The 24,853-nt window shown below is 39.4% G+C and overlaps 1 protein-coding gene across 1 annotated transcript; it reads right to left on the bottom strand.

The window, feature by feature from the left end:
- Positions 1-1,439: 1,439 nt before the first annotated feature.
- abcb11a (ATP-binding cassette, sub-family B (MDR/TAP), member 11a) lies at positions 1,440-13,736 on the bottom strand. The gene is made up of 23 exons (XM_061233936.1): positions 13,659-13,736; positions 13,186-13,319; positions 12,663-12,834; positions 12,067-12,191; positions 9,874-10,048; positions 9,532-9,645; positions 9,315-9,425; positions 9,074-9,199; positions 8,737-8,940; positions 8,475-8,645; positions 7,186-7,387; positions 7,009-7,090; positions 6,699-6,825; positions 6,438-6,602; positions 6,239-6,343; positions 6,000-6,161; positions 5,105-5,308; positions 4,655-4,749; positions 3,630-3,792; positions 2,841-3,038; positions 2,096-2,302; positions 1,741-1,887; positions 1,440-1,640 (listed from the first exon to the last, which is right to left on the bottom strand). The coding sequence occupies exons 1-23, from the start codon at positions 13,734-13,736 to the stop codon at positions 1,440-1,442; spliced, it is 3,468 nt and encodes a 1,155-aa protein (XP_061089920.1).
- Between the last annotated feature and the right edge of the window lie 11,117 nt (positions 13,737-24,853).

Below are 24,853 nucleotides of genomic sequence, written 5' to 3'. Positions count from 1 at the left end.
CAGTGACTCTCTGGGTCTAATTTATCAAACGTGAGGCAAACAAAATTCACTGTAAATCCATGGGAAGTGCATTTCCATAAATAATGTGGGATTTATCAAAGTTTTCGGATGTCAGTCGAACGAACTTCACGAGTGGTCTTGGCTGTTCGTATCGTGCGCGGAAATGAAAGCGTGTTTTGTTATTTTATTATTCCATGAATTAATATTTTATTGTGATTTAGAGTGGCAAAATTATTTTCATATGCCAATTGGATATTATAATTATTCATATCATATAAAAACGCAACAGGATTCAACATTAAAATGGATGATGTTTCATTCCGGTAATCCTTAAGCTTAAGCTACACTTAATGCTTAAGTGTAGTTAAATATAAATTCCATAAAACACATATGGGGCATGCCGTAGACTACTTCGGAAAGAGCGCATCTTCAAAGCCGATTTATTTGGTGAGGCTCAGAAAAGAAACAACGAACAATAATGGAGAGTTCATCATGGTATGGAAGTGGCATGACATGCGGCTGATGCCCTTCAGTGGATCTTGGTCAGGTTTCACACATCGCTTTATGTTTCTCCACCAGGACAATCATCTTAATTTCCTCGTTCGATTTTGAACAGAATAAACAACAAGCAATAACGGCGAGTTCACGTTCAAGTTTATGATTTATGTGGTCCTTATAAAGTATTTTAGGGGCGTCAATTTATGCTAATTATACATTTTATGCTTATGCTTTTTGTTTACAATTGATTGGTATTTATCAACATACACAAGTGGATACCAAAAAAGCGCTGTGTCTACTCCTGTTTCATAAATTCGGCGCAAAGTTTGTTTCCGATCACACAGACATTTGCACACTGATTTCCAAAAATATTGATAAATGAAAAAATACTTTCTAATGTCTGTGGAATTTATCCTTTGCTAATTTCAATTTATGCTCCCTCATTCTGCTAACTGAACTCACCCTGAAGATTCAGTGCTATGGCAGAGCAACAGTCATACAGACACAAGTGGAAAGAAAGCCTTGATGTGACTTTGCTTGTGCATGTGTTGCCACACACAATTATTACTAGTACTGATAATGGCATTCATGGTCTTTATTGAAGTCAAAAGCAGCATAGTCAGTATGCATGAAAAATACATTCATCGGAGTTGGCCAAATATCCTGCAAAAAAAATTTCCTGCAATACTCAAACTTTATAAATGTTTATTAATTACAGCAATAAACATGCCAATTATATATACACTACCTAATACATTTTCCATTCACAGTTTCTGGCTGTATAAGTTATCCATAATATACAAAGAAACAATGGTAAATAGACAGGGCAATATGTAATATTGTGGGTTTTATATAACATGTACTGTAGTTTTTTGATTACAAAAACCATAAAGAATTTGAAATCGGGTTATAATTTCAATACACCACAGATTTATCTCTGTCTAACTGATGGGTGCCCCTGTTGTAACCAGCTTATGATAGGCACCCTTCTTGGCCATGAGTTCTTCGTGTGTCCCTTGTTCAATGACAGCTCCCTGGGACATGACGGCTATGATGTCTGCCCTCTGGATGGTGGACAGTCTGTGGGCTATGACAATGCATGTGCGACCTTGTCTGGCCTCATCGAGAGCGGCTTGTACCGTCTGTGGAGGGAGAGCATGATATCAGTGCTCTCTCTGAGACACATGTACACACAGATGTGGGAAGTTTCAGGATGCATTGAAAACAACCGAATCTTCGTACCTTCTCGCTCTCTGTGTCCAGCGCAGAGGTAGCCTCGTCCAGGAGCAGTATTTTGGGGTTTCTGACGATTGCGCGAGCGATGGCTATCCTCTGCTTCTGCCCTCGTGACAGCTGCGAGCCCTGAGCACCGACCTGAGTCTCATATTTCTGCCCAAAAAAAAAGAGGAATATTTCAGAAATGAAGGAGTGATGTGCATGGCCAAACGGGTTTGACTTGTTGAGACTCTCTTATTGAGAGAAAAAGCGAAATAAAATTGTTATAATATACTTTAGGTTTCTTCATGGAATGAAGTTCTTAGCTGAAGCTACAAATTCAAGCAAGAGAAAGGGAAAGGGTCTCTAGCATAATACTGACATTTGGTAAACCCATCACAAAATCATGCAGATACGCCTTCTTTGCTGCCTCAACGACTTCCTCCATGCTGACGGTTCGTGTGTTGTCTCCGTACTGGATATTCTCAGCAATACTGCAGTCAAAGAGCACCGGCTCTTGGGAAACGATCCCAATCTGTGACCTCAGGTAGGGGACATTGACACGCGAAGAGCAATAGCCATCTATCAGCTAGAAGAAGAAAGAAGTTGCTGTGAGAACCAGAAAGAGCATATTATTATTACTTATATTACAATCACTGGGCACTACTTTTTATCCAGTCCGAAGTGCAGTTGAAGTCAACATCAGTGTTATTCTCAGAAATACAAAAATGCATTGTAACTAAAGAAATGGCCACTGGACAACAACATTTTTACACACACACTCACACATTTTAGGAGTAGATCCTAATCCACCCTCCTTTTGTCCTTTTGCTTTATTCAGACAGGTAGAAAGCAGACAGGGTAAGAGATAGAAGTGGGATCACAGCTCAGACGATTCCCCAGCAGGGGATCAAACTTATATATAAGTTATATGCATATACTGGAAATACTATCACCATGGCGTCTTCTATATAGACCACCACAATGGACTCCCAGCTGGAATTCTAGAATCATTCCACAGCAAGGCATGCTGTTCTTGCCAGGTGAATTTAAACCTGTAAAAGAGTATTGTAAAAGAGTACTCCACAGAATGGTAAGAACTGAGAGAGATGAGGACAAGGACTGACCACTGTGCCATGGTCAGGGTCATAGAATCTCTCTAGCAGCTGGACGCTGGTGCTCTTTCCACAGCCGCTGCTGCCCACAAATGCCAGAGTTTGGCCCGGCTTCACGGACACTGTCAGACCGTTCAGCACCCGGATGTCTGGGCGGGTCGGGTACGTGAACTTGCAGTCAATGAACTCCACGTTTCCCTTGAATTTATCCTGTTGCATAAAGGACAGCTACATTAGTTAATTCAGTTCATGCTGAGCCATTAATATCTAGTGTGATGCATTGGCCTTTATGGTACTGTGACATTTTCCCTAGACCATATTAATGGCATGACTGATTGAATGATTGACTGCATATTGCCATCCATTAGATTTTAAAGTGGTTTTCATTGTTCTGTCTGTTTCGTAGTCTGTTTCTCTTTTTTGAAAATAAATATCTGGTGATTGACTTGCTTTTTGAAGTGCCTGACAATATGTTCAGAAGAAATTTCTGTCCTGGTGGACAGACTTTCCTAACCAGTTACAAGCAATGTTTTTCTTACTTTGTACTTAGCCAGCAGGCTACTGTAGTAGCTGACTCCTACTATAGTTACCTTGTTCAAACTGGGCAAGTAATTCATTACTATGAGCAAGGGGAGCAACTACGTACAATTTTTATCTTTACTTAATCTCCTCTTCCATATCCTCTTCCACCAACAGCCATGTCTAACATAGCCAGTTTGATTTATTATTTTCCAGTAATGAAAGCCTGCAATGCAGCAAAATCAGACTGTATGTTCTTGTGAGGCAATAGCTCCATCTCACCCAAGACTCTCCCTCAGTCTGGCTCATACTGATTTTGGGTACTCTGTCCAGAAGTTTAAAGAGCTGTGCTGCTGCTATCTTGGCTTTGGCATAATCTGGGGTGAAGGAGGAAGCTCTTCCCAAGGCTGTACCGCTGATCACAATGGCGGAGATCACTCTATACACACACACACACACACACACAGAGTTAGATACTTCATATAATTTTGTGAATGCATCTATTTTCAACTATATAGCCCACATTGTTTGTAATTTCAGAAGTGGACAACTGCAAAACACTAAAAGACACTGAACTCAGCATGAAGCTTGGTACTGTAACTGCATTCTGACAACAATGCAGTTGTAGCACAGTTATGAATCTGTTGTGGGCTGAGCCAGGAAGTAACATTCCATGTATTTGTCTGTACCTGAGTGTATTCTTAATGTTTTTATGTGTATATTTTATGTGTATCTGTTTATAGTTTCCCTGTGTCTCAATGTGCTACACAAATAATGCATGACTCAATTTCTATCAATCTATGCATTTAACCAACCTCAACACATTATGGAGTCTGTTTACACACGCGCACATCACCCAAACGCCCCTAAATAAACAACAGACTAAACCTCCAGAAGCATATTAGCAAGAGTGCTGTATCCTAAACTAGTGGTTTTTAATGCTCAAATTCATTAAATAGGTCACAGAGTATGATTTGCAAGAAAACAAGTAGCTTTCGACTGAGAGTGGGATAATAATCCCCAGCCCCCATCCCTCCTCAAGCTACCGAAATCACACTTGAACATTAACATTTCCCTCATGTCAGTTTTTGAACACACTCTTTCTCTTGTCCTGGCACTTCTATGGCTAGCTTGCAAACAATGGCTTTAACCAGACCCACCTGAACACCATCATGTAATGTAAGCCCTCGTTGGCCACAAGATAGCCACCATATCGAAAGGAGCCTGCATATGCCATGAAGATTACACACTGTGCAAATGCAAAGCAGATGGCATATACATGGGCCTTCTTCTTAGCAGCTTGAAATGGTGCCTCCAGTTGCTGCTCGTATTGGTCCACAAATTGTTTCTCCTTGGCTAACCCAGCAATGGTCCGAATGTTGGCCAGAGCTTCACTTGAAACCTGGAGGAGAGAAGGAACTCTGAGAGCTTTATAACATCCAGATAAGAGATTATACAGATACGGAAGTACATGACATACTGTTTAGTGCACTGATTAGATACAGAGATACAGGCACACTGTGAAGTGCAGAGTGATTAAATACAGGAAGACTGTAAGGTGCAGTGATTATATACAGAGATACAGGCAAACTGTGAAGTGCAGTGATTATATTCAGAGATACAGGCAGACTATGAAGTGCACTGGTTATATTCAGAGATACAGGCAGACTGTAAGGTGCAGAGTGACAGAGATACAGGCAGACTGTAAAGATAGATCATATACAGCAATGCAAGGAGGAGTGCAGAATGTGGCTTACCTGACCTGCTGCCTCCATGGCTTTCTTATCCTCCTTTGCGAAACCTGTCAGCATTTTTGCTTGGTACCCCCCTGACAATCCAATTAGTGGCAGAAAGCAAGTCACCACAAGGGTTAGCTTCCAGCTAAAGTAGAATGCTATGATTAAAGCCGCTCCAATACTGGTCAAGGAGCTGACAATCATTCCGATCTGCGACCCTGTCGCCTGCAGAAAATATTATTCAAGACATAGATATTCAATACATTGAGAAATAACAGGACACAAAACCATTCAACCATTTCAAAAGAATAAATTAACTAATCCGAGTGTAGACCCAGTTTTACTGTAATTTGAGGGTACTTGCATCTCCATCGGGTGATCTGTGTATATGTGTATTTTATACATAGTCCCTTAACATCATCGGACTATTATAAAAGCACCTGCAATACCCTCAAAAAAGCTGACAGTCTGCACTTCAAACTTATACCCATTGTCTTAGCTGCAGATCTAATGTGCTGGAGTAGAGCCAAACAACAAAAATTGTGTCACTGTCCAACAATTAGAGTACAGACTGCATTTGATTCTCATATAGTGAATTTGGTAAAGCAGACTCTGCCAAAATCCTTTAGTCTATTTGTCTTCAGAATTTACTGTTAAACCTCAGTGGTACAAATGATGAAAGTTGTTGGAATATGTTTGATACTCTGATGTATGTCTCTTGGGGCTTCTGTAAAATGTAAAGTAATGGCCGCATAAATGCTATTAAAGAGCTCTATAAGGCTACTTCTGGTAGGTTATGCTACTCGGTTGAACATTAAGTCCGATGTTTGCGTCTTGGAGGTTCTTCTGTATAATTTAAGAGAGTCCACAGAAATTTCCCCCTCACCAGGAAGTGCATCATATCACTGTAACTTACGCCTTGGACCATGGACGCATCTGTGGCCAGCCTGGTAGTAAGAGCTCCGGGGCTGTTCATGGGGTTGTCAAACCACCCAACCTCCTGTCTCAGCATAGCCTGGAATCCCAGTTTCCTCAGTGTTCTTGTCAGCAGCTCACCAGACACCCCAAAAGCATAGCCCTTCAACAACAACACTGCAGTTAGAGACAAACCATTTAATGCATATTACACAATGCATGTGTCCATGGTAACCATACCTGTAGAAACTGAGAGAAGAAGCTCAAAATGGCCACTAAGACAAACAGCACACATATTCCATCTATCTGATTCCTTTGCTCATTAAGATCCTGGATGGAAAATGTCTGCAAACGAAGGAACAAGGAAAAGATAGCAAGCTGAGGTCTCGACCAGTGAACACGCCTTAGAAAGATGCAAGTAACTACTAATGCGACTCACCCCGAGGATTTGACTGAATAATATGGCGTAAATGGGATTGACCGCTCCGTTTATTCCTGCCCCTATAGAACCCAGCACCATGTAGGGCCATTCCGTCCTGTTGTAGCTCAGGATCCGTGCTACTGTTGCCGACTCAATCTGTTCTTCCCCTTCATTGTCTACTACCTGTTGGCACAAGTTTATTGAGGTAGAGCAGGGGTAGCGGGGTTTGATAAAACGAGATACAACGAGATGTGGGACAGTGGACAGCATGATTTGTACCTTCTTCTTTGCTCTCTCAGTATCAAAATCTTCATAGAAGCTTTCAGAATCAAAATGGAGGATTCTGGATACAGCATCGGGGAGGAAATTCTGGGAGAGCTGGGAGTGGGATCTCAGGCGCAGAGACCTTTTAAAAAGATGTATCCATGGTGTAACTACATTTACTCACTTATATATTCCTGACTAACTGAAAATAATGTAGTCAATTTACTTATCAATATTTTACAATAAATGTTATCCATACAATGGGTTTCAAGAAGCATGTGTAATGCAAAAGTGTAAGTGCAATTAATGTGTTTTGCAATCTTACCTCCGCAATGATTCATAATTCACATCGCTGAAACTGTTAATTGTCTTGATGTCTGGTTCCTCAACAATTTTTCTCTCAGGAGCTAACAGTGAATATGAATGTTTGATTTGTAATAAAGCACAACGGGCAGATTATAACATTGCTAGAATGTGTTATTAATATGCAGATCAAACCTACTCTGCTTTGTCTTGTGTTGGGATGTGTCACCACCTTGGTTCTGCAGTGTCGCTAAGGTGAAGTACACGCCCTTCCTGGCCAGTAGCTCACTGTGAGAGCCTCTTTCGATGGCCCTCCCGTACTGAAAGCCAATGATGACATCTGCATTGCGGAGGGTGGATAGGCGGTGGGCAATGGAGATAGTTGTTCTACCCGAGCGAGCCTGGAAATATTGAAACCATAAAGAGTAAAGCTCTTGAGAAAGTTGTCAGCAAATTATATTCATATTCGCCTGTGAAATATATGTACATTTGCATTAAATGCTTTCATTCATGAATCTGTATATACAGCGGCCACCATAATTATTGGCACCCTTGATACATATGCTCAAAAAGTGCTGTAAATGCAAAAAATTATAGTTAGAGACATGAGCTTTATTTTCCAAAATGTGTAAAGCTGTGTGTTTTTTTAATGATTCAATGGAATCAATCAAATGAAATCAAATAAATATATCAACAAAGAAACTGGTTCCACAATTATTGGCACCCCTGGTTTAATATTTTGTGCAAACAGCCCTGGCAAAGATGACAACCATGAGTCTTTTCCTATAATTTTTGATAAGGCTAGAGAACACATTTGTAGGGATTTTTGACCATTGCTCCATGCAAAACTTTTCTGAATCATTGATATCCTTGGGGCGGCACGGATGGTGCAGTGGGTAGCACTGCCGCCTCACAGCAAGGAGGTCCTGGGTTCGAATCCCCGTCGGCCAGGGCCTCTCTGTGTGGAGTTTGTATGTTCTCCCCGTGTTTACTCCGGGTACTCTGGTTTCCTCCCACAGTCCAAAGACATGCAGGTTAGGCTGATTGGAGAGTCTAAATTGCCCATAGATATGAGTGTATGAGTGTATGAGTGTATGAGTGTGTGAGTGAATGGTGTGTGTGCGCCCTGCAATGGACTGGCGACCTGTCCAGGGTGTATTCCTGCCTTTCATCCAATGTATGCTGGGATAGGCTCCAGCCCCCCTGCGACCCTGTTCAGAATAAGCGGGTTAGGATGATGAATGAATGACTGAATTATATCCTTGGGATACCCGCAAGACAAGGTTTTTCATGGGATTTAAGTCTGGAGACTGAGATGGCCATTGCAGAGCATGGCTGATTAGATAATTGCAAGAATAAGTAAGAATAATTAAGTGCTCAGTGAGTGTATATATACAGGTATAAAAAAATATTCTCAAATGGTCATGTGTTCTGAGAAGGGAACAAACAGACAAAATGAATGATGCTGATAAGAACACATATGGCCACCTTATCTAGTGCCTCCTGTACCACAGCCTCACTCTCGTTGTCCAGGGCAGAGGTGGCCATGTCCAGCAGTAAAATCCTGGGGTTCCGGACCAGGGCTCGAGCGATGGCTATCCTCTGCTTCTGTCCTCCACTCATCTGACCCCCTCCCTCCCCCACTAGGGTCTCGAATTTCTGTTTAACCAAAGATGAGACAGTTTGGCGACAGATACCTTTACATATTATCTCAGAGGCTGTGTGTCTGCTTTCACAGTGTCTCTTATACCTGGGGCAGGTCCATAATGAAGTTGTAGGCATTGGCCTCCTTAGTTGCCTTCACAATGTCCTCCATGGACACGCCTGGCCTGCCGTAGCGGATGTTCTCGGCGATGGTGGTGGCGAACAGCACGGGCTCCTGCTCCACGATACCGATCAGAGAGCGGAGCCACTGGATGTTCAGTCCCCGGATATCATGGCCGTCTAGGGTCACCTGTAAAACAGCAGGGTTTTATAGGTCATAGCATCTGTCTAATGCTGAAAAGGTCACAATTCAAGCAGCTTATTATGTTCCAACATTGTCAGCAAATAGACATTGGATAAACTCAAAAAAGCTAGTTTAGTACCATGCCTTCCTTTGGGTTGTAGAATCTTTGGATGAGCTGGACTACGGTGCTTTTTCCTGATCCGCTTGGTCCAACAAAAGCTGTGGTTTCTCCTGCTTTGACCAGCAGGTTCAAATCATCTAGTATCTAAAAGAACAGAACAGGTGGATGAGATTTTCACAGTATTTTACCTACTGTAGGTCATGAAAACTTCTCATTTGATAACAGTCCTTATTAACATATGAGCAAGCACAATACTGACTTTTATTTCTGGCCGTGATGGATAGTCGAATGTGACACCGTGGAATTCAATGTCACCTGTCACCTTCTCTAATTTGTGCCCATCTTCCGAGAAACAGTTAATTTCTGGTTCCTGGAAGAGAATGAATACATTTTAATGACATGTTATTCATATGAAAGATTACTGATCAGTTATCGTTGGGGTATTTGGTGAGACAAATGGATGGCGACCTGCCCACCCTGTTGATAGTGTCGAAGATGGTCTTTGCCGCGGCACGGCCAGAGGCAAAAGCCTCCAGGCAGGGTGAGGCCTGGCCCAGGTTCATGGCGGCCATGAGAACACCGAAGAAAACCTGGGGTCGAACCCACATGCACGTGAACCCATAACACACATATACACACACACACACATTTCCCATTACATGTGCACATGCTCTGTGAATACCCCAGACACAATTGCATCAAGTATATAGGCTGGCAGCTTTGAATCTATCGTATAATTCCTTTAAATCAAAGGTTATTTGTATGGAGAAATGAGAAATGCTCTGAGGCATGTAGTCTGTATGGCGGGAGTAGGGTACCTGAATTAGGGCCCCAGGAGAGAGCTCCTTGGTGTCGATGACCAGCTTTGAGCCGTACCAAAAAGCCAAAGCATAGCACAAAAAAATGATGCACCAGAGATAACCTTGAAACACACCAATGATGGTTCCCTTTCTAACACCCCAGGTCTGAGCCTCAATCAAGTTCCTGTCATACCTGTAGAAAAAACAACAAAGCAGACCCTGTGTGTATAATTTAAATATACAATTCAGAAGTTGCATGAATAAATACATTTGTTTTATTTTTCTTAGCTCACTTTTATTGCACGTCTGGCTGACATATTTCTGGTTTGGTAGAAATGTATGTTTGTTTTGCAAATTATTTGATACAGACATATATATGGAACCAAATATTCCACCTGGTTATGAAGCTACGACTGTTTTCTGATTACTGTTGAAGTTTATTTCATAATCCGTACAGCCATTTTTTAGAAAACTATCTATTTTCCGGGACTATACCTAAGCGAATGTCGTCCTGAACTACTTATTATTGTTGCATAAATGCATTGCTTGGTCATTTCAGTCCCAAATTAATGTAAAATATGGTAAGCTTCTTGTATGGGGTTTCCTACTGTAATATAAATACTATATACTAATAATTTTCAATTTACCACTATGTTTTAATTAAGTAGTCAAACATTCATATATATTCATGTGAATTAATTTATATAATTTATATTTATTTGTTTGTGTGTATCAATATATCTTGTATACATGCTGAAAGGTTGTGTGCTTGCAAAATATGTATTCAAAGAGCTTGGTGGAAAAGTACTGCCAGTGTCAATTGCTCCTGATTAAAAAATGTTTAGCTGTGTGTGTGCACACAAAAACCGGCGGGCTGACACAAAGAATCAGTCTCAAGGCTGTTTTGCATTCCAATTGATATAAGGCCAACAGCAGCTTCACTGCCCCAAACCCCTCTCACACCGGTTTGGCTCAAGGATGGAGAATTTTTTTTTTTTGAAGGACATATAGAGATACATGAAGACTGTTATTTTGTGAAATTATTTTGAGACTTATAGCACATCTGAATGGTGTGTGTTAACCTCTCCTATTTGCAAATAAAAATGGTTAAGCTTAAAAAAGTTTTCTCTCATTAATTTTCCCTCTGATTACTGTCATGTTGTGTGGCTAAATTCTAGGACACTACCCTTTCCAACAAGGTATAATGTGTCATATTAAGGTGATGGACAGTTTAAGAATATCGCTGCGTTTGCAGAGCAGAATACAGACGTGCGTAATTACAGGATTTGGACTTGCTATACATAAATCTGTAATTATACTGGCTAATGGGGCTCCAGTTAACCTAATTTTGATATAAAGTTCCATTTTAAATGTGATGTAGTTTGATTAGAAAGCATTACATGAGTAATCCTTTTTGGAGAGCTTTTTGGACACTTTGGACATGCATTATAAAAACATACTCTCATATGTGAATAAAACACGTGTACATTTTGTATGAAAAATACGTTTTTAATAGGAAAATAATCATTCATGTGTCTGGAGAAAAATATATGCAGATGTTTTGAATTTGGAGAGATTTGGGGACACATCCGGGTGCAGGTTTGGGAAAATTTTTTGAATATGAATGCCTGCTTACAAGTTACAAGTTACAAGAGTTGACAAGTTTGTCACAAACTTAGTAGTTCTGGGCGGGTCCTTGACTTGAGATCCTTGAGATATTGACACTTTTATAGGACTAGTACAAAATAGGTGAAAATTGCCCTCTAGCTGGACAAAGTGGAAAGGTTTAATGTAACAAAATAAAAATATGACATCCACAAGGTTACAAAAGGTAACAGTGGTCGCGTTAAGGCATTCTGCATTTTCACTTTCTGTCCCTGTATCCCCTTAGTGGACCCCTGGACCCAGTGCTAACTGCACTTCTGTGGTTATAAAGCACTTTTCACAAGCCCATGGGAAGTAAATGGATCACAGTCACTTTTTCCATATTTTATTTTTTTTTACCTTTTTTTACCTGGTTGAAGAATTGTGTTGATTATCAAATGTGATTGGAAAAAATACTGGGGAGGACTTTCACTTTCTGAACCAGGATTTTCACAACAAGCTAATGTCATGACTCGTGAGTAGCCCAGATTTCATATAAACAGCTCCACAACCCAGGATTGGCTCATGCAGTAGTAGATGGTCCTGCTTTGCTATTGGTAGCCTCACCTCTCGACCTCTTTCTCCTCTCCTCCAAAGGCCGCTACGGTCCTGATGGAGGACAGCACCTCATCTGCCACGGCCCCCGCCTTGGCGTAGGCTAGCAGCTCCCAACCTGTCAGCTTCGCCACTGCCTGGGAGTGTAGTGGGACAAATGCAGCATTCATTTAAAAGAATATGGTAAACACTGCCTAGACTGTTTTACTACTGTAAAGCAGTATAACCCAATTGATTCTTTCTGAAACCTCTATTTAAGAGCTTGGACTATGGCTGACTAGAAAATTACATGGAATAAAACATTATTTGCATGCATACATATGCAGTTGAACATATAACTATAACAAATTTAAATGGTATTTATTAGGGGTATTTTTGGAAATACAGAGAGAATATATACAGATATATATTTATTAGCCAGGATATATTTATTTACCAGGATAGTTACATTGAGATTGACTTCTATTTTGTGGGAAATGTGAGGATTAAACAGAAAATAATTTTTTGGGGATTTTATGACACACTGACACTTGTATGAGTTAAACGAGAGTTAGCTGGTTTAGCAGATACAGATCTTATTGTCTCTGCAGACTGATAGTATTTATTACCATGGCCATTAATCCAGCAGCGAGACCTATCAAAGGGCTCACAGCAATAACCACCAGGGTCAGCTTCCAGCCACCGATGAACCCCACCAAGAAGCCGAAGATGAAGGTGGAGATCCGTTCGATGAAGATGGACACTTGGTCTGCAATTGCAGTGTTAATCTTGTTGATGTCACTGAAATGAAAGAACCCATATCATTACTCAGAATGTTACTCTGAATTGTATGGCAGTTATGATAGAACAACACTACAGTTAATATGGAAAATACTTAAATAATATGCAAGAAACATTAAAGATACTGAATAATATGGCATACTGTATTTCCTGTTCAAAAACTCTTTTTATGAATGTGGGATTAAAGTGTACAGTTCTCATTTATACATTTGATTTCAGAAACAAAATTGCACATCTCCCATCTTCCACAAAGATGTAAGTACCCAAGAGATTAAGTTGCGTGGTTCCTAAATGTTACTTAATTGACTCTGTTATGAAACTATGCATTAATAAATACATTTTATTACTTACTCTGATATTCTTGTGTTTAATTCCCCTACAGAATTGCAGTCAAACCAGCCGATCTCCATGCACATCGCTTTCCGGAAGAAAGTCTTCCTTATGGTCTGGATCTGACGGGCTGCAGCAGTCACCCAAAAGGCAATCTAAAACCCAGTGAACAGAGAACCTTTGAATGAGGTGACATTACCACTTTATCTATTTTATTTTGTATTTATTTGCACACGCATAAAATCAGAGAACATTAACAATGCAAAAAGTGCTTGTGCCGTTGAGGTAAAAACCCAGAGGGTTATGAACCAACCTCACCTGAGAAAACTATTATTTTATGATTAATGAAGACTAATATTCACAGTGTGTCCTCCAGCACTCAATGCACAAGGCCGGCCACAGTTTTGCATGGTCTTAATCTGACTCCAACAGCCCTTGTCACTACCAGACCTGTGGTTCTTGCACTTTCACCAGTATGGCTTAGCTTCACTTACTTGAAAATAACTGAGAATCAATACAGCAATTCCAATTCCAACAAAGTAATAAGCAAACATGGTCATCTGGCCCTCCATGTCTACTCTGCAAAACAAGAGAGAATTTGAGAAGACCCAATATTCCAAGAATCTCTGCTTCTGCTTCTGAAGTCCAATGTTTTTTGATCATTCCAAACATCCGGTGTATATACAATGAAAAAAAAAACATTGCAGAAAATGTTGGGGCAGCCTAGATCTTACTCTGTAATTAATGTCATTTTTGGAAAGGTAGTTTTGGAAAAGATGTATGAATGGCTGGATTAAATCTTTTTTTAACAAATTGGTATTGGGATAGTTCATTATAGTATTGGGGTGTGCAGGATGTGTTCCATGATGTATATATCCTATATATACACGGAAAATGAAAATAATTCTAATCCATGTATGTGTATGCATATTTTTTCCACCACTACAGTGTAGACAGTGCTTTAGTGGGCTATTTAATCCCCTACTGAATGGGGAGTTTCATGAATTGGTTCAGTGCTGACCACCCTATGGACTGCATCCATTCTACATGTATTTCTCACATGTTATTTCTGTACAGTATATAGAAACTATATGAATAAATAGGGTGATTCCCTGAGGACCATGCATACTATGCAGTGAGAGCATATGATAATGGTAAGTAGAATCTAAAAATCCCATTATAATATGCAACGAATAAAATAGGGGAAAATGTACCCCTTTCCCAGGAAAAATAGGACGTCTGGTCACCCTACCAATAAACAAGATTTATTGGTAGGGTGCAATCACAATACTCAGACAAGGTGAAGGCTGAAGAGAACACCAAGCAATGTTCTCACAACATGTGATGCTGCCTTTGTAGGGGACTGAGTTGTTATGTGCACCTCACTGAACATGAACAGCAGGTAGTCAAACATACGTACTTCATACAGAGTCTGATGTCGTCATAAAAGATGATGAGGACATTGGCTGTACGCCAAGTCTCAGAAAAGGACAAGGGTTTGAGATGTGTTAGCTTCTGTGAGTTGAACGCTAGTCAATAACTTGCAGTTAACTTCCTGAGTGTGGGAGCACTGCCTTAAGCTTTGGCTCAAAAAAGTGCACATTCTTCAAGAGCCAGATCCATTACATTGGTTGTATGTTGTCCAATGATGACATCCAAATAGATCCAAAAGATCTAGAGGCAGTTCAGCAGTTTAATTCCAAAGAGCAGTCAGAGAAGTGAGCACTCTCTTGCGATTCCTTAGTTACTAGTAGTCGTACTACAAGTCAACTTGGAAGAAGTCTGGAAAGACACCCAGGGAGAATATTTTCCAGGATTTCATCCCACGCTTTGGATATCCAGAATAACATCATGAGCAGGGTTGTGAATTTTGAAAATAACCTGTTCCAAATACTTCAGCAACTTGCAGGAATTTCTCCTTTGCAGACAGCTACGTACCATCCACAGAGTAATGCTATAGAAATATATTGTATCTGGCATGAGGCCACAGGATACCATCCTCACAGCAAGGAGGTCCTGGGTTTGAATCCCCGTCGGCCGGAGCCTCTCTGTGTGGAGTTTGCATGTTCCTCCGGTGTTTGCGTGGGTTTCCTCCGGGTACTCCGGTTTCCTCCCACAGTCCAAAGACATGCAGGTTTGGCTGATTGGAGAGTCTAAATTGTAAACTGTTGAAACTGTTGAGGATACGGAATTTGGTGCCGACAGTTCTGAAGAGCAGGAATGTTTCTATATTATGGGAATGGTTTGTGTGTTCAGAAATCCAACCAGTGTTTGCAGGCTGTAAAAAACCTTAAGCAGAGGAAAACCACAAAACTAAGAGCGGCAGCAAAAGAGTTTCATCCAACCTCAACAAAGGTACAAGAAACTGTTCCATTGGATAGAGACCAGGTTCAAGAGGAAGATGAAGAACCAGTGGTCGGGGGTGCACTTCAGTCAGATCAAATACCTTCTACAATAGAAGAAGAAGAAGAAAAGCTGATGAAGATCTAAGTCCTTATACACTGACCAAGCATTTTATTAGGAATATTTTTACTTTATTACACCTACTTATTCATGCAATTATCTAATCAGCCAATTGTGTGATATGATCTAAGTGACTTTGACTGTGGAATGATTTTTGGGTGGCAGACAGGGTGGTTTGTGTATCTCAGAAACTGCTGATCTCCTGGGATTTTCACACACACACTAGTTTCTAGAGTTTGTATAGAATGGTGCGAAAAACAAAAAAAATCCAGTGAGCAGCAGTTCTGCAGACAGAAACGCCTTTCGTTAATGAGAGACATCAGAGGAGAATGGCCAGACTGGTCAAAGCTGACAGGAAGGTGATAGTAACACAAATAACCACACATAACAACAGTGGTATGCAGAACAGCATCTCTGAACACACAACATATCATAACTCTAAATGGATAGGCTACAGCAGTAGAAGTCCAAAGAAAAAAGTCTTAAAAATACCTAATAAAGTGCTCACTGAGTGTATATTCTCTAAGTTGATAGTGAACATGTCATATTAGTTAGTTCCTGTAGTTGACACTATGCACCTACAGTGATAAGGAAACCATGGCTCTGGTGTCGGTCAAAAGGTGAATTGATTTCAAAAAAGCACCAGAATATTCCATCCACAAACTTTCTTTCTTATCATTTCCAGTATGTCAGAGTTGTTGTGTTGTGTTGTCAGAGACCGATAACACGGTCACCAAAGACCTGAGAATAGTATGATAATTTCAAAAATGACATTGATAATGAAATAAACATGTTCCTACCACTTTTGTTCTCCAACACTCACCCGCAGTACACAGTGGAGTTGTCTGCCAGTTCCACTATGGAACCGTTAATCCAGGTGACAGTGTTGTTGATGCATGTTTTATTAGGGTCTGCCAGCTCCTGGAGCTCCAGCTCATAGGACACAAAGGTGTTGGTCATCATGCCATATACAAGGAGCATTAATGGGGAAGCTGCTCCGTGCACCAGGGCACACAACCCCCCCACCACCATCATTAACGTGTCCTTCCATGTTGCGAATCGGAACTAGAAAAAACAGATTATCAAATCATGGTCCCCAAGGTCCGAGAACTGCTGGTTTTCCACCCTCCCTTTGCCTGGGAGTCAGGTGTGAAGACAGTCTGGCCAATCAATATTACTAATTGTTCAGCTAATTACCTGGGAGAAAAGTAAACCAGGGCCAGATTTGGATTTGAGGTCCGAATTTGATGATTGCTGCGTTATGGCATCAGATTCTATATCTAATCATACTTTTATAAAAATAGCCTCAGTGTTTCACAACAACAGAGTTAATGAATATGTTAAATGATCACTCACAGCATGCAATAGCAAGCAGCCAAATGGGCTGTAGTTGCTTTGTTGTATTTTTAATAATTGTGCATTCAAGTCTGAAAGATGCTTAGCAAATGACAAACAAATTAATAATGAATTACCAGCTGAAAAAATCCAACAGATAGCCCTTTATCTTCTTTCTTTTCAATCCTAGAGGTACAATAAAGAAATACAAAATTGATGTAATTGTATTAGTAACTGCCAGATAGCATATCCATTAAATAATGTATGAACCTAATGGCAACAAAATAGCCTGTAAGCACAACATGTTGACACTAATGCTTTTATTGTGAACTGTCTGTACTAGTGGTGTAGTCATCTGTGATCGGTCATCGTGGAATAATTAAATGTTTTACAATAATTCTGTTATATCGGGTCATTCAGTGACAGAAGCAGTTACGAGTACAATTTGTTTTAGTGTGGCCGATTAACTCTCATCTGCAGAGGTAAAACTGAACTATTTCTGAAACCACCAGTTAAACTTAAAGTTAATTTAGAACAAAATTAATCAGACTTACTCTTCTGTAGCGGTCTTGTGATCTAGAAGAAATTGAAAGACAAAATCAAGTATTCCCACAAAAAGCCCAGAAACAGTTTCTGTACAAAACTGTATGTAGAGGCACCTTCAGATATTTAAACATTTTAGTTAATAAAAGTCACTAATCTATTGTCATGCATGTATGGTACCAAAGATACTGTTATGATGCACTTTACAACACACTCCACCTCCACATTCTGCCTTCTGCATTTCTGTTTCAGGCTCTTCATTTAGTGCCATTTTTTGAAGATGAATTTGCTCCTTCATTTCTGGTTAACTTGTTACTTGAAGTATTCTAAAATCAAAGCAAGAAAAAAGCCTTCATTACATAAAATAATAATATTGTGGAATCAACTTCAAATTACTTTGAAACAATGCACAACAGTCAATAAACTCTTCTCTCATAACAGTTTTTCGAGCACTGGAAGGGCCGGGAGTCCGGGAGTCTCTCTGGAATTTGGCACCTGCTCCCTAATACCCACAGTTGGACAGATGTCTCCCACAAATCAGCAATGTGCAACCCAAGCACAAGGGGTGACATTGGCTTTGGAGGTAAGAGCAGTCGTCTGGCAGTGGGAGGGTTGCTGGTTCGATCTTGCCCTGGGTGTGTTGAAGTGTCCCTGAGCAAGACACCTAACCCACAAATGCTCCTGACGAGCTGGTTGGTGCCTTGCATGGCAGCCAATCGCCGTTGATGTGTGTGTGTGTGGGTGAATGAGAAGCATCAATTGTACAGCACTTTGGATGAAGTTTAGAAATCCTGAGATGAGAATTAGAAGGTTCTGCATTCTGACAGTTTTGAGATAATGAGCTTCAAAGATTCCAAAGTGAATGGACTCCAAGCAGATACAACTTTTTAAATGTTTTCACACTTGTAAACTGTATTTTTATATATTTTTGATTTCAGAGACAATGTAAATGAAACAGGGAAATATTGCATATGCTGGCAGTAAGTGTGTGAGGTTGTTTAAATAACAGAACTTGGCTTCATTGTTTTATTGTGTATTTGAACTATTGGACTGTATAATTGTCCATATAATTACTTGCAGCCTTGAACATAATGCCTATTAAAGGACTGATTCAAGTGATATTATTTTCCAGCACCATCAACATTCTTCACATACCATGGACAGTGTTTTGTATTGCCCTCTAAAAACATACGTACATAGCAAATGCATGAAAATGCATTTAGCACATACATTCAGTATCTATTTGTTAATAGGTGTTTTTGGACCATTCATTCTAAGGGATTATAACAAGTTTAAAAAATGTAATGGACAAAGCAGGTCTCAAACAAATTGCCAGGCTCTATTACTTATTTTGAGAATTTAAGTTTTACTGCTCATAAAGCTAAAATTGAGTGATAAAAAATATCAATTGATTCTATTTAATCATATCAATTGATCTTATTAATTAATATAATAAGAACAAAACAAGGTAAAGCATTTATTCAACACAAAATGTGTTGTTAGTATTAAACAGACACTCAGTGATTTACAAACAGCTTATATTCTTTTTCTACATACATTCCATATCTGCAGCTAGATATTTACTTAAGAAATGTATGTTAAACACCTTGTCAAGAGAACAACAACAACAGTATCCCACCTGGAAAGTGAGCCTACAATATACCTGTGAAGTGGCAACCCCAGTTCCCTATCCACCTTTATGGCACTGCTAGTATGCTTACAGCAATAGATTATAATATACCGTATGTACAGGTTAACACTCATTGTACATTTGTCATTGTATACATCCCCATTGGAATTACTTATTGTTTGTAATGTTATTCTGTCCTCACTGTCTAGTAAACAAAAGACAATGCAATAATGAAAGGCATGCTATACCTTTTCTGTCTCCAGTGTCCTCCTCCTCCTTTCTGTGCCTATTGCCAAGGACGAATGCTCTTTCAAAGGCAGAAGGCTCTCATTCCTCTAATAATAATGGCTCCTTACAGGTCCCACCTCTATTAGACAGATTAGACAGAATCATAAACCACATGACTGAAGACATCACAGACATTGAGTTTGCAGTGTATATAACATATATACCTACAGTGCAGTCCGAACAGTGATACAGTTTGTTTAGCCAATTTTACACAACAAGAGGTGAATCAAGATCAATGTAAGTCATTTGTTTCTTGTACCACAGAGACAATTCTTAGCGTGCACATGTCAATGCACTACTTTGATTGAACATAATATAAGACAAATCTTACAGTTTTTTAAGTCTTCAAATGCTCTTCTTTCGGGGGATTTGAAAATAACAGAAAGGACAAAATCCTATACTTCCTAAGAAGAGTTTCCCAAATATTATATGGTATCTGGTTTGTTATATTCAATCAGGAGAAATACACTTTAAAACGGTAAATGGTTGGCATTTATATAGTGTTGTACAATTGATGCTTCTCAGTCACCCATTCATATACACACTCACGGCAATTGGTTACCATGCAAGGCACCAACCAGCTTGTCAGGAGCATTTTAGGGGCTCAGGGACACTTTGACACACCCAGGGCAGGATCGAATCAGCAACCCTCCGGCTGCCAGACCACAGCTCTTACTGTCTGAGCCAATGTCGCCCCCACTGGCAGGGTCATTCATTCACTGTCTCTGGGTATATCTTATTGTTCACAGATTTGAGTCATGTACTTTGTTACTAACTGGCAATGATATGCATTTATTTTCTACTGTTCTCGTAAGGTAAAAAATAGGCCCAAAAATAAGTACATCTATTATGAATCTATTATATGTAATGTGTAACTCTTTAAACTGAAAATATTTTAAATAATGAGGGTAATAGTCCAGTGTGAATCTGAGGCTTTGTGTATTTGAACAGGAAGCCAGTTCTCCAAGCACCCTATGATGTGGTGTAACTGAATGAGCTGTAATGTAGAATGTATGATAATGCCTAACTTCAGATCAATCATCCTTTGTCTGTTTGATCAACAGTAAAGTATTAAGGAACCACAGAGGCTAGTGTTGAGAGCACACTAAACATTAAATGAAACACATTGCAAAGTCAAGTCAAGGGCCCTTGTTGAAAATTTCAAAGTACTACTTATGTGTTTCATTCATCACATGGATTGAAAATCTGGCTCAGAGGTGTAGGATGGGTTCAGTGACCTCATGGCCATTGGCACTAATGCTCATTATCTCTCACACCCACAGCGATAGGGCTGCAACAGCCATAAATTAATGATATACACAGTACACAAAAAAAGCCATTGCACTCTCCCGAGGAGCCAAGTTGTTTTTTTATGTGTATTAACCCCTGTGTTGTCTTAAGGGTCAAAAACGACCCTTTAACAGCAGAGAAAAACCCCCTAAATAATATTTTTTTACTTGATGACAAAGTCTGTGATTAGTGACATGTTGTTTCTTCATGCAAAATAGATTTTGGGTTTAAAATTCAATTAAACTGCTTTATTTTAGGTGTTTAGTGAAGGCGGGTCATTTTTGACCCTTAGGACAAGGGGAGCTTACAGAACGTTAAGAGTACACAAGGGTAAAAAAAATAATAATTTGAAAAAAATAAAAGTGGGTCTGGCCTCAAAACCAATATACTTTGCAAAACATTTTATTGACAAAATGAAAGAGTTGTTTCATCAATTCATGTATTGCAAAGAGTATCTGCTTTGAGTGCAGACCCACTTTAATTTATTTTATCCACAGTAAAATAAATATTGATCATGGACGCGCAGCAGTCCCGGTCGATATTTCTCATCAGTTACCACACATAGATTGTAATAGCGTAAAACTGTTATAGTGGTATAGAATTCTTCAAACTGTATGAATACCACAATACAATGACTCAATTCACAGGACGAGTGAGAACAAAATGAACCATATTATTTGCAGATAACTGATAAAATGTCCGTTATCTACATATACTGCACTATTAAACTTTTACAATGGACCAAACATAAAAACCATTCATAAAAAATTTTTAAGGAGACAAAATGTCCGAGGTCATCCCAAAAATGCTTTGGAACAGTGACCATGAAAATAGCTTCCTGGACTTTGTACCCTAATAAACGTGCAGTGCTACCCCACCTGTACAATGTAAAAAAAAAAAAGCCTCTTGAAAATGTCTCAGGGTTAAGACATTTCCCTCTGTTTAATGTAAAGATTAATAGTAATGAGTTTAATTCAGTCTTTAACATAAAGAAGATGGGGAACATTGCAAGTCTGCTATCTGACAATCCAGAAGGACTTTGACATGGGCAGTCATGTGTAAAGACACGTGAGGGGTTGGCTTGAAGCACACAAATGTAAAAAAAAAAATGAAGAAAAAGAAACAGTTCATTATAATTATTAACTATTCAGAAAATCAATATCCAAAGACAACATACTCATGGGCAAAAAAAAAAAGTAGAACTTGCAGGTCAATGTTTGCTTGGTCAAAACTACCATTCAAATAGGAATTTGTACATTCTGAGTTATTAGTAATCAATTCCAACAGGGTCTGAATTATTTGATTGATAGACCCCCCCCCCCCCCCCCATCCCCCCCCCACCCCCTGAAGTGTGAATGGAACTTCTGTAATAAAGAGCAGTAGAAAGAAAGCAAATGGGAGAACCTCACTTATTATTAACTTAAACAAGCTTTACCCCATTGGACTTCAGAAGAGTAATTTCAACCTGTCGAAATGGGTGCGGTGTCAGGCAAAACACATATTAAAACAATCCAAAACTTATCGCATGTCACATTTATAAAGGGACAGCTGTTTTTTCCAGGAGTGCTGTCTCTTTTTTTTTTTTTTGGTTTCCCCAAATTTCAAATAAAATTAAGATGAGTCCTTTACAAACCTATTTTTCATATACCACTACTTACCAAATGCCATTACTTTTCAAGAAATAACTTCTGGGCCCAAGGTAGAATGACAACTCCCCTGCAACTTTACTTACTTTACTTTTCGAGTCCTAAGAAACAAGTGTAGTTTCGTCATTAGGAAATTCAAATCGGAATTTTATTTGAAGTCTGTTAAAGAGAATCTAAATAATCCCTCAAAATTGTGGAAATGATCAAACAAACATGCAGATTCAGACATTCTGGAACACATTTTGGTAAATTCAAATGAAATAAAGGACAAGACGGATATCACTGGATAGTAAATCACTAGGTGGTAAATGATTAGATGGTAAATGATTGGATGGTAACTCACTGGATGGTAAATGATTGGATGGTAACTCACTGGATGGTAAATGATTGGATGGTAAATCACTGAATGGTAAATCCAGGTGGATGGTTTAACCCACATGAGCTGCACGCACAATATTGTTGTTTTTACCTCATACTGTAACTAACTTATTATCCATTCATAACTTTACGATCACTTTTTTTATGTTCCCAAACTATTTAGCTTACAATATACCACTTTCAGGGGAAAATAGTCTAAATTCACTTATTATATTTCCTATAGTGAAGACAATGGGCAATTATGTTAGTTGACAAATATTAGAACACACTTTTCTGGAATAAATTGCTTGTAGTTTTTCTTTAACTTTACATTATTAACCATAGTGACATCTGTGGTTTTATGGGTCAAAATGTCCTGTTATTTGGCTGAATACTAATTGCTCAATTGAAGGCTTAAACAAATTTGATCTCTTCGCCAAAGGTTGCACAAAGTTTGATTGACGGCTCAAAATAATAAACTCCCTCACCAGCCCGGGTCTCCTGCCAAAAATTATATTTATAACCAGACAATACCAGATACAGGATTATCTTTGAAGAATCTCTTTACCACTGAAGGTGATGTGTCTATTTCTCCTTGTGTGTGTGTGTGTGTGTGTGTGTGTATGTGTGTGCTCTCTCTACCATATCATAGTCACAATCGAAGATATGATCAATAACCTTATAGACAGTGAATCTGTTGGAATAGACAGATGCTGCTGCAGAATGACATTGACAATAACTCAAACCAGCCTCATTGAAAGATGCCAATGTTGCAAGAAATCTGTGTAATGTTATTCATGCTACACCCCCACAAGATGATACTGTGCTTTAGCTTAGTGGCTAATGTGGCTAAGGTGACTGGTCTAATCAACTGTATGTCATTTGGATAAAAAACATCAGCAAAATAATAGTAATGTGCTTGTCTGTGAGACAAGAAAAAAAAGTTCTGGTGATGCTGTTGTTACAACCATTGGTAAATTGTAACAGAAAGGGAGACAACACAGCAAGGTACATTTAACAAAGAAGAAATGTATTGCACATAACAAGCAACAGTTGAGTGTAGTGTATTTATAAGTAAAGTGAGTGGACGCGAGAATGAAATGTGTGGTGTGAATCTTCAGGGCAAACCAGCAAAAAGGTGAACAAACCTCCAGCCGCCCAGCCTGGTGCAGGAGGAGAATGGAAAACGGGAGCCCGGAGCATCCCCCGAAAGCCACAGGGTGACCTTTTATAACCATCCAGCCAGGTGCTCACAATTCTAAAGGCAGTACCGCACCCTGGCTGACTCCAGCAAAAAACTAAAGTAAATACAACGAAGAGAAAATTGGGCAAGGGACGTCACACAGTAGGCCCATATGGGCATAATATTATGCAGAGGGGATGATTCTGTTGTGATGATAGACCAAAGGGTATTCTTTTTGAGTGTGTGTGGGACATATAGCTAGATAGAGAGCAGTAGCTAGATAGACGGATAGACAGATAGAGAAAGAGAGCAAGGGAGAAAGAGAGTGTGTGTGTGTTCAATTTAATTTTAGTGTGAGTACAATACATACTGTAAGAAAATAATTGTTCCTGGGGAGGACAGGGAGGGGTGGGGTGTCTAGAACCAATGACTAATCCTAATTGAGTCAAATTTGATCCACAAAACTACACACAACCTTTTGGTACTGCATGCCATACTATCAACAGCCAATATTATATGCAGGGTCAAATTTGACCCATAACACCACAGATGAAGCATTTTGTTTAGAGATCCTAATCTAATAAAACTTCCCATATTCTCTGTTAATATATATGTACATATACATATTTTAAATGCAAGTGTCCATTAATATTACAGTTGACCAACGACTGACCACTTCTGACTCATTTTTACATTATGTCTATTCATGTGAATTGAGCCTCTGTTTAAATCAACTTGTAAACTTGAGATTAGGGCTACTCTAAGAGTTCCTGTCAAAGGGCCCAGTAGACAGCCGCTTCCTTTCTTGATAGGAGAACTGTGATGTGCAATGAAGTGCACAGTGAAGTTCAGACATTGTAAAATTCCAGCAAGTGTATCCTCAATTTTGAAAACATGCCCACCCAAGACAAAAGAAAATAATGTAAAAAAAAAAAAACAACTGCACACATTGAG

Source organism: Conger conger, chromosome 3, assembly GCF_963514075.1.
Source record: "Conger conger chromosome 3, fConCon1.1, whole genome shotgun sequence".
Taxonomy (NCBI): domain Eukaryota; kingdom Metazoa; phylum Chordata; class Actinopteri; order Anguilliformes; family Congridae; genus Conger; species Conger conger.
The sequence above is the reverse complement of the archived record's forward strand: the minus strand, read 5'-3'. Positions and strand labels throughout refer to the sequence as shown.